Here is an 11,689-nt window from a genome sequence, read left to right as displayed (position 1 = left end):
TTGAGACACCTGATGCACTTTTTACCGTCGATTTTGTTACAAAAAAAATCCTACTCGCGATTTCATCATGCATTTTCGACACTAACACAACCAGTCCGGTCGCGTACATACGACTACGTGACGTGTACGGTAAATCTATCCACCACGTCAAGTCATACTTCATATTTCATACCGTTCAAATATCAATTAAATTTGTACAAAAAAAGTACCGGTGTACGTAAAACATATTAATGAGTGCTATCTTATCTTGCACGCAGTTTAATATATATACCTATACCTACATATATATTTTTTTTTCATAAAACCATATTCTTCGAACCGACTGTAAATGAAGTCGCGATATTATATTTGGTAAAAATAATCTTTCTCTTAAAAAAAACTTAATTGTTAATCTCTCTTAACGTTTCAACAAATTTCTCGTGGTATTTTTATAGCTATCTATTTAATTAACGAGATGTATAAAAGATGAACAGTAATATTATGTACCTACGTTTTATGATTTATATTTAGACAAAAACAAATTTAAAAATACCTTTCAATAATGGCCTTGCCCATGGCTGAGTGCTGGCCCCATCGCTTTTAACCCGAGACCTTCCTTACACAGAAGGCAAGAAATTTACCTACGCAGATGACATCGCCGCGCCGTCACAGCCCAAGCCAAAACCCTTCAGTACTTTGAACACTTTGACTCAGTTAGCAGTGTTATCTGTGTATTTCAAATGCGATGTATACATCTTATTTATTAATTTTCCGTAAAAAAAACACTGTTTTAGAAACTAGATAAAATTATCTTTCCGGTATATGCATTTAAAATAAATATTACTATTTCTAAATAATAAAAATTTAATATCAAACGTGAAAAACGTTGTCAAAAACGCTAACCACATTTGTACGTAATTTTTTCCTCCAATCATAGAAAAATTGAGAGAACTCAATATTTCTAAAACACGTTCGTTTTGATTGGGGATTTTATAAGAAAACTGTACCTTCACTTTTATCTTGTTCATATAATAAAAAAATAAGAAATTGTTCGATACCGTCGCCAAATATTAATTATCCTTTTTGGCTATTTTTAGGGTTTTATTAATGGATTCCAGTATAAACATTTAAAGTAAATTGAAAAGGATTATTATTTTTCCTTCTAACGTCAAAAAAATTACGTATTTACGCCTGATAGAAAAAAGATAAAAATACTTTTATAAAATATGGACTCCCGGTCATATATGACCCTAAAACGCTGGAGGGTTAAAGTAGCAGAAGAGAACCTTAATTCTGAACTAAAAGCTATGGAAGAATATTTCCTCAACTGGTGACTAAAGCCAAATAGGTCGAAAACAGTTTGCGACAGCTTTCCATCTTAGCAATTCACAGGCGAACACCAAACTAAGGACGGGTTGTTTCGGAGAATCTGAACAATTCATCAAATTTCAACGTTCATTTTCAAGTTCTGTGAAAGATTTTTTCAAGTTCTGTTTTTATTTCAGTTTTGTCAAGCAACTAGCCTACAATAATATAAAAACAGAACTTGAATAAGTCTTTCACAGAACCCGAAAATGAACGTTGAAATTTGATGAATTGTTCAAATTCTCCGAAACAACCCGTCCTAAGTGTGATGGAAAAAATATTTACCTTGACTCCCACCGCTGTCATCCGGAAATTACTTTGGACGAGAGCCTGAACTACCGGCAACGCATGCAAACAGTGAGCAAAAAACCAGGACAAGGCTCAACTTGTGAATGAGCACACACTTCAATGGTCGATGTTCAACATACCGCCCCAACGCGAACCTCAGCGGGACTTTTGAATATAAACCTCTCCCTCGGCTCCCCTTACTTGCGAACATAACCCCACCGTACATCAGGTACATAGACATATCAATTCCTATGTCTGTGATCAGGTAAGATATTTCAACTCTGGGGGAGTAACTACAAGAAGGCGGGGTAAATATACGGAAACGCTGGACACGTATTATACGAAATATTTTTAAATAAAATCTTCTGATTTACCATATTACTATAAAAGGAATCTGACTGAATTAGGGATATTTTTAATTTTAGCATTGTAATTTTTAATTCGTAAATCTAAAATCCACTTTCGTTGTATGGGATGACAGCTGGAATGATTTTTGTTGATGACTCTTCAAGGTCTCTTCTTGGTATTCCTGATATGAGTGGCTAGAATTTTAACCATTTAATGTATGCAAAAACTAGATAATATTCCAACCTAACCTAACCTAACCTATAATAACCCAACCTAACCAATAATAATCTAACCTAACCTAACTTATAATAATCCAACCTAACCTAACCTATTACCTAACCTATAATAATCCAACTTAACCTAACCTATATACTATAACCTAACCTATAATAACCCAACCTAACCTATAATAATCCAACCTAACCTAACCTATATCCTAATCTAACCTATAATAATCCAACCTAACCTAACCTAACCAACGTGGCGGGGTACAGCCAGTATATTTATTAACATTCAGTGAGTACTAAGTACCAACTATGTACCAATTGAACTCTAAAATACGCACCTATTGAAGATCGCGCCGTTTCTCCGCGAGGGTATACAGAGAGGAAGCAGCAAGCAGCGTTACACAACTCTGTAATGGCACAAAATCCTGGCAATTATTAATATAGGTACCTACCTAATATTCCATCTACATGAGATTAATAATATTTGGCAACCAGTGAGTGCTCTGTGCTCACTGAAGGGGGCGTCTCTTCTAAACTGTCGCATCCATTATTAGTAGGTGACTCAATTATTAGTACGGATACAGTCACTTAAAACTGTTCTAAATTACTATCTCAGTAAATAATCATACAACGGTAGTCGGTCGGAATCATGTTCGAAACAATAGCTGGTAAAGGTATTTACTTCCACTCAACGATATAATTTTATTTTATTTTATTTGGTTTTACGCCCAGCTGGGCTTTTACAGAATTATAAGAACAGAATATAAATGGTGAACTATCGAAATTATTTTAAAGCATGAAATAAAACTAAATATGAAAAAATATTAGTAAAATATGTAACAGTAACTTAAAATAAAACGGAAACTAAAACAATACTAAAACGACATTACCAACGCAACTATAATTTGTAGGATTCTACAAAGTGCTGATATAGCTTAATTCTATAAATGGTGTCTATAAATTAATATATATCAATAGTACCCCCAAACTTGTTGCCTAGATCATGCATCCTATTGGTTAGTGAGTGTGTCTGATATTTGGTTTTCTAGAAAAATGTTACATTTTGTCTTGTGTTCCTAGTCGGTATATGGAATTCAATAGTGGCGACGATGGCAGGGCGATGTGTAATACAACCAGGTCCGACATAATTCTCCTTTCAGACAGCGTTATTGAGATGCAATTCATTCATCCAACTGACATAATTAAGGTATTCAATTGGAATCTTGAGCTTAAAATAATGTATCTAAAAAAATTGTGCTGAACTCGTTCTGTATTGCTAGAGTGAACTTTATTTTAGGGGACCAAATAGGTATTATTATGACTATTAGCAGTTAGTCGATGGGTACAACACTACAATGATTTTATCTAATGGATTGGATTACTTTGCATTCCGATACGAAAACGAAGGTGTACCTGCGGCGGACAATCGGATATCATTCCTTTGTACACTCCTGTACCGACAGAATACCTACATCTCCGGTTATTGAAAGAGATACCAGAAAAATTAAATATGAAATATGTTAAAAAATATATCTAAGCAAGTCAGATGTTTTCACGCGTATACACTTGCGAACCGAACCGTGAGTCGAACCACGATCATGGGAAATGAATGAACCAACCGCAAACGGCGCACTTCCGATTCGTGGTTTGGATCGCGGTTTGATTATCAAGTGTATACGCGCTATTATACATTTTTTATTTACCTACAATAATAATTAACATTGAATCAATATACGACCTACAGCTGCAAAAATTATATTATTTATACTACCTTATTCTAAACTAACTTCTAACTAACTCTTTTCATCACTAGAAAATAGTCGGCAGAAAACGGAAAGGAAACTCTTTTATTCACCACCCTTAACATTAAGGTGTATAATATTATGTACATACGTCAGTGACTCAGTAAACAGAGATAAATTTAATAACTTACGAAGAGGTGAATCATTTAAATTTAGTTACCGTTTTTTATATAAATTGAACGGCGTAGTTACCTACTTGGCGCTTTATACTTTTTGCCTCATGTGGGTACAAAGTTTACACATTACCATGGCGTTAGTTTGGTTAAAATGGTCTTAAACCAGGCTCAACGTCAGCTATACCGCACCAATTTTAAACGGGCGTGTAAGAATCTGTGAGACGGCATATATTTAAGCAAGGGTATAGCTATAGCATTCACATAAAGGGAGGGGGGTTCGATTTGACTCAATTTGTTTCAAAGTAGGTCTATACTTCAAACATATTCGCTTACGCTGGGCAATTATTACAACCAGAATGTTACTACATCGACCCCATGTCAGTGTTGTGACTTATTTTTTCGATTTTGTGAAGGAATTTAAAAAAATGCGCCCGTCGGCTCCTTGTTCTGCAGTGTTGCCATCCTTGTTGCTAGTTGCCGAGTCTGGGGTATCCAACATGATTCGTCGAATGATGTCTATAAGATGTACCTATAGTTATAAGGTATAAAATATTCTTGAAATTGAATAAATTGTTTCGGACATTTCAATATAAAAAGTGCCAGAAAATAAATTGAGAACAGACATTTTTTTTTCAAATAAAATTTATTTTATAAAAGAGGTTCTGTCAACCATAGTCTTATTGGTTCGGACATTGGATTGTTTAGGCTCTGCCACACGTTCACTTCTGCGCGGGCGGCGGCCCGGAGCGGCGTTTGGTACCGCAGCTCCGAAGTGTACGTGTGGCAGAGCCTTTGATTTAACACAAATGCAAGATTATCAAGGTGTTACTTTATTTAAACAGCAAGGACGGGTTGTTTCGGAGAATTTGAACAATTCATCAAATTTCAACGTTCGTTTTCGGGTTCTGTGAAAGTTCTATTCAAGTTCTGTTATTATATCATTATAGGCCAGTTGCTTGAAAGAATTGAAATAAAAACAGAACTTGAAAAAATCTTTCACAGAACTTGAAAATGAACATTGAAATTTGATGAATTGTTCAAATTCTCCGAAACAACCCGTCCTAAGAGCCAGGTGTTTCACAGAATTTGAACAATTCGTCAAATTTGAAAGATGATTTTAAGTCGTGTTATTATTTCAGATATGTGAAACATCTGGTCAATAATGATATAATGATAGAACTCAAATATAACCTTTACAGAACCTAAAGATTTGAAATTTGATGAAATATTAAAATTCTGTGAAATAACTGGGTTGTTGGAAATCAGGGTAGATCTGCGAAAAGATTGAACAGCATGTAATGGTCTTTTAACAATGGAATATTACTGGGCATTATAACATAAGTTTTTGCATTTTTTGTCTAAGAACTTTCTATTGTCATTCACGTGATTTGATACGAGATAAGTTTGAAATAAATTTAGCTTAATAACTTAATGATATGATTGAGGCTATTTTTTTGATAAACCCCACACAGCGTTGTTGAAAAACGATGTATAGGATTTTTTAGGAGGTAGATATATATATTTTAAATCTCTTATTTTACTCTAAGGGTGTGAACCCTTTCACCAAAATAAATTGATTTTACTTTATTATTTTTCCATATCCATATTGAATAACTTCAATTCTAGTATTGCTCAGTTTCTTTCCAAGAACCTACGAACATATTTAATATTCGTAAGATGCAACAGTGCAAACCATGAAATATGTATTTAAAGAAAAAAAATTCTAAAATATCCAAATAAAATAATGCATTTTACCCCCCCCCACCAAATCAATACAAAGCAGTTTTATTTATCCTCATACATTTGATTGTATTGTTCATATAAATTCTTTGCAAACTTTAGTATTTCATTTTTCACTCCAGTATTACCATAACTTAACAAAATACATTAACATACCGACCTAATTGTTATTACATTTAAAAAAAACATTAAACTCATTACAGTCATTACTATACTGTAAATACTACCACTCCCCCCCATAATATCTCACCTTTCCCTAATATGCCCCACTTCAACGATTCAAAAATTTCCATGCCCCAAACAAAGTATTTGCGTACTACTTTATTTATTATTTATTGCGTTGCCCCCAAAACATTCAAATTGCATTCCACGTTGAGAAACACTGCTATTAAGGGTCTTTACATAACAAAGGCCCTGAATAAACGTACAATTTTATTTTAACATTATTATAATAACATTATTAAATCAACAAATAATGGATGTAACAAATAATAATATACTTACGTCAATTCTTAAACTTATGAAATAACTGCCTAAATTTTCACACAAATGGTATCATGAGAGGGTCCGTTGGAGGGATTTGTATTGTGGCTGCAAGGAGGGGCTGGACTTGCCCTTGCTTCAGTAAAATGACCTTTAATATTGACTTTGGGTCGTGCTCTGACTCTTCCATGTCATCGTCAGCGTCAATGTTTGGAGAATCATCAACAAAGAACAAATCCTCCACTTTCGATATAAAAGTGTATGGATGGCCAGTAGTCAGCATCGGTACCTACAGTTATTATTTAAATTTATTTGAATAACATTGGGTAATCATACTTGACATGCTTGGGAATGTTGATAAAAGTAATGATTAATGATATACTGTAAAACTGTCGCACCTTATTCAATGATGCAATTAAATATAAATACTATTTATTAATGCCATTACATCACAATTGACGATGTTCAGGTCAAGATTGCACTATCTTACTGCGTAGGATAATTCTTAAGTTATGCAAGAGAATAATAAAAATGCATTGTTTGAGCTAGTGATTTATTAAAATTGCATGAAGAAATGCTATGAAAATTACCGAGATAATAATTTTATGTAGGTACGTAATTAGTGTAATTACCGTTATAAATGGAGAAAATATTTTGTAATATCTATGATCAGCAGTCAGAAGTAACGACAAATTCATCACTATGATTTCGGCTGAAAGACTTTCAATTGAAAGATGCACTTTGAAAATTGGTCCAAGACCTTGCACCTAAAGATAATATAAAATCAATCAATTCACATAATTTGTTGCTATAGCTATTTATTATTTTATTTTGGTATTGTGAAAGCTGTACCTGAGCAGATAATTTAAGTGGCTCTGTTGACCCCGGAGTGAGCGAGCAGTTGGCATTCTTCATTGCATCGAGAGTGGCTTTCGCAACCGTCAATCTCAATTGACAAAGTTCCTTTTGAAATGTTTCATGCATATCTGAAACAGTCAAAGGAACAAATTCCTAAACTACATTACTTTCTAAACTAACTTACCGTGAGTAGGTATGCAAGTTCACTTGCTCAATATTGTTTTAAAACATTAATCAATTATTAATCTTCACACAAACCAATCGACTCCTCCCTTTCCCGAGTGGCTTGTTCCAGAAACAATTTAGACTTTTTTGGAACTAATAATGGACGAGCTTGTTGAGCAGCTAAAAATGAAGGATGGGTTTTCTGAATATTGCCGGTTGGAAAAAGATTGAAGTCAGCTGTTCTTTTCAAAATCTTTAGAATTAAAGCGCCATCTGTGAATGAAATTTTTTTATCACCAATTATGCCATCATAAAAATCATATTGTTTTAAAATAAAATATTTCCAGCAGACCTACCCGAAGTAATAAGTGCCAAAACGTGTTCTTCTTGACCGATTTGACCAAATTTCATTGTTGATACGGTGTCTGAAATGAAAATCTTTAGTTTAATTTTCTTTAAAACATCCCAAACAAAGAAATGTGTCAAAGAAACTCTTAAAATTTGAGTAGAAATATAAAACAAAATTAAACATAAAACACTTTTGACCTTCCATTTGCAAAGTATCCACTAGATTCTTCCCATTGAAGAATTGAACGAAACCACCAATCATTGAAACACCAATTAAATTAGCACCCAGATGCACAAGCGGGACTAATGTTATATTGGTTATACCATAGACAAGAGTAACCATCCAATTCTTCTTTCCCTAAAATATTAAAAATGTGTATTTAGGTAAGAGATTCCTTATGGCTCGTTCCCGACTCTTCTATTTTATGATGTATTCCGTAGAATCTACAAAAAAGATCTGTGAAAATAGGCTTTCTATGCCATAGATTGCCCGATAGAAATAGAAATTTTGAATCAACTTCAATAACTGTTCTCTTCTATAATATAGAATTGTCCATAGAGTAGAGCGAGTTTACAAAATAGAATAGAGCAAGTTAGTGTGAACGGGCAACAATTCCATTCCACTCACAAACAATTAGTTCTGTGAAATAGATCATATTATATAGATCTGGTGGGATCCCAGCTTAACAAATGGCATATTTTAATCAGTTGATTTCTATTTACATTACCTTTTTAGTATAGCAATGTAGGGTTTTATCCATACATGCCACGACAAGACTGTTATCGCCTGGTACAATTATTAATCCAACAATGAGAGACGGTAATTGTATCAAAACTTTTCCTTCCAACCATTCCCTTCTTAGGATACAAATAAAACCTTCCCTATGAAGAGTAAACTGATTAATGAACATGTAGAATCTCAGTAGGCGATGATTTGAAAAAACTTAATAAACCAAACATTACTATAATTTGAAAATTTTTAAATCTGTAAAACCTTACCGTGGATAATATTGCCTTATTATATATGGATCCAAGGGGGGAAGTGATAATATATTTAAAAATCAACAAACTTATCTACGCAGCCTGGAGGATCACTATTGTAGATTTGGTGGACCCAAAAACTATAGATTTGTAAATTTGTTAATGCATTCATTAGTTCCTATTTTGGCTGCCTGCAGAGATAAATATGTCAAACTGTACCTTGTTGCAATTATAATCCGATATTCCACATCAAAAAGTCCTGCAGTTTCTAAATGTGTGGGTGTTGTTTTAATGGCACTCACTCGAGCCTAGAAATAATTATATAATATGAAATTTAGAAAGGTTTTGAGTATCACAACTGCATAACGTTGTCATTTGAGCCAATCATTCATTAAATAATTATGTACCTGGTGCATAACGGTGAAAGTTTGTGAATCGAGAAATAAAATCTCTCCATTTTCTGTTCCCAGTACTAGACACGCCACACTATCCTTTTCTTTAGAGTTTATATTCAGCGAAGTCAAGCAAGTCACAATTGAAAGCTTCGGCATAAGATGTTCGCAGTGTTGATTTATAAAAGTCAAGTGTTTTTCCTTTGATAAAGAGAGAAGATGCTGCGATTGTGGTGTCAATGATGAATAAGCCAAAGATCGAAGAATTTCAATGTTCGGTTGAATATTTTCATCGCTCTTGGATAACTCTTCAGAAAACTGAAATGTTTTAATGGATAATTTTATTGTTATAAGTTACACACTAAAATGCTAAGCGGAATCTATAATCTATCATGTGGTAGGAATGCAACAATTAAAAAATATGTTGGGTTGATTTAGATAACATTATCATAATAAGTTGTTTTATATATATTACCCGTCTCCAAACATTAGCTTCCAATGGTTGTATGTCGATTGGGGGAAGATAGAACTTGTAGAAGAGTTTCATGTTCTTATACACATAAACACTAGAGCCCATGGATACTGCAACGACTGGGGAGTTCCTTGGAATACTCTCCGTAGTGAAGAAACTGACTAAGCTGGTGGGAGTATCTGGTAACATGATGTCATTTACAATAGATGTTCCTTTGTAAACCTATTTTGTTAAAGATAATAAATTTTTATTGGTATATAATTATATCAACATAATATTTTTTTACAATAATAATGAAAATCATCGACATCTCTTGACAGAATAAAATATACTAAGCAAAGTTTCACACCTTTTAAACATGCAGATTTGAATTTATTGAGCTAAACTTTGAGATTTTTAAATATCGAAAACATTAATAAAATTAACCAAGTTCAAAGCCTTCCAAAGCAGTTTGCAACTTTAAAAAAAAATTATGTAAATGTTCAAAATAAAAATAAATCAATAAATAAAACCTTCAGCTTTGGTTTCGTATTTGGTGAACCAATGTCTCCAATTAATAGTTTATAATCTTGGTCACCAAATACGTCTGCGAAGACAACATTCATTGGTAAAGTATTTATACCCTGGCCAACAGATCCAGAAACATCCAGCCATCTCGATACGGGATTCAAATCACTGAAAGCATTTTCAATTGATTTTAGACTTGGAAAAGTCAAAACATTTCAATGCGTATCACATAAGTTACAAACTTGGACCTGTCTAAATGATCGATCTTGACAGTGTCATGTTTTTGCATCATATTTCCATCACTGAGCATCAAGGTACGCATATAATATAATGTTGTTCAGATATATTGAACCCAATATTATCACGAAGCTACAATGTTGATTGTCACTATAAAGAAAGTACTTACCTGAACGAATTCATTTTCACTACTCACTGAATAGTGAATTGGTGAATATTAAAACGATTTTAGTGCAAGCGAATTTTGGATTTATATAAATACTGCGCTTCGAATGACGTTCAAATTAATATATTTTCAAGTACCTGCACCAGGTCTGTTTACAATTTGCGTTGTCATGGATACTGCGCACCCACAAATTGCCCACAAAATACATTTATGAGTTTGTTTAGTTTCTTACGGGCCTAATTGCTAATGCATTGTTGGCCGGTTAAAAACGGTCGTGTCGTTTTGGCGGCAATTCGAAAATGGCACATTTTAAATTTTAGTCGTTGTAGAAAATTTATTCGTCAACATAAAAATAAAATAAATATACCTTGACTATCGAAATTTTTCGGAAAAATAAAATCAATGAAAACTCCCTATTCTTCGTTGGAAATTTGATCTTTTATGTGAATAACGCACTGCTTCCAACCGTCTGGAGCCAGTGAGCATCCCCAATTTGGGTATGTTGTGAGGCTGAAGGTAGTAGAGAGGGGAAGGAGATGGGGAAGAGGGAGGTGGGGGGATTACCTGCCTTTTCAGATCTGGTCATCAAACACGGTTAAAGTCATTTCAGGCAACGTTTCTGCATTTTGGTCTTACACCAGGGCGATACTGAACTCTGGAAAGTGCCGCAAGTATACTATTATACGACGTATGATTTTTAAATTAATAAATTGTGAAATAACACAAATAGGTCAAATAAAATTTACTTGCGCACGCCAGGATTTGAACCCGCGACCTTCAAATTGCTGTCGAGAGCCTTATCCCTCGACCACGGAGGCCGTCAAATCTAGATGGATGTGGAAATTATATCAACCGCGAAAATTTATTTGTACAGCGCGTTTAATTATTAATCATCTTAATTCGTAAACGTAAATAATATCTCACGCAATAATCAAAACGAGTGTCGTTGAACTCGTATTTCGAACTGAGGACGTAGCCAACGTGTGAACACCGTTAGCTGGTTGGCCATGGCGCCAAGATCCTTTGATGTGTGCACGAAATCCGACAATAATCGGGTTGACCGGCCAGCGTTGGCAGCCAATGCATTCAACGGCCAAATAGTCCTGTAAATGCATTGGTCCAACGTGGACTAGGCCTTTACATCCCTTATTGTTTATTTGCCATTGCCTCCATCAATAAATTTTCTAGTCTATAAAAAATGCTTCACTCCTTTGA

The 11,689-nt window shown here is 34.1% G+C and overlaps 1 protein-coding gene across 1 annotated transcript; it reads right to left on the bottom strand.

Annotated features, from left to right (window-relative positions):
- Positions 1–6,340: 6,340 nt before the first annotated feature.
- On the bottom strand, positions 6,341–10,177 carry BBS1 (Bardet-Biedl syndrome 1). Its single transcript, XM_089634535.1, has 11 exons — positions 10,077–10,177; positions 9,568–9,786; positions 9,108–9,410; positions 8,920–9,008; positions 8,448–8,601; positions 7,918–8,077; positions 7,728–7,796; positions 7,465–7,644; positions 7,201–7,334; positions 6,981–7,115; positions 6,341–6,637 (listed from the first exon to the last, which is right to left on the bottom strand). Exons 1-11 carry the CDS (start codon positions 10,167–10,169, stop codon positions 6,407–6,409), a joined length of 1,767 nt encoding a protein of 588 aa, XP_089490661.1. The 5' UTR covers positions 10,170–10,177; the 3' UTR covers positions 6,341–6,406.
- Between the last annotated feature and the right edge of the window lie 1,512 nt (positions 10,178–11,689).

The sequence above is a fragment of the Hesperophylax consimilis genome, chromosome 8, assembly GCF_061612785.1.
Source record: "Hesperophylax consimilis isolate HC1 chromosome 8, BYU_Hcon_1.0, whole genome shotgun sequence".
In the NCBI taxonomy this organism is placed as follows: domain Eukaryota; kingdom Metazoa; phylum Arthropoda; class Insecta; order Trichoptera; family Limnephilidae; genus Hesperophylax; species Hesperophylax consimilis.
Note: the sequence above shows the minus strand (reverse complement) of the source record. Positions and strands in the feature narration are given on the sequence as shown.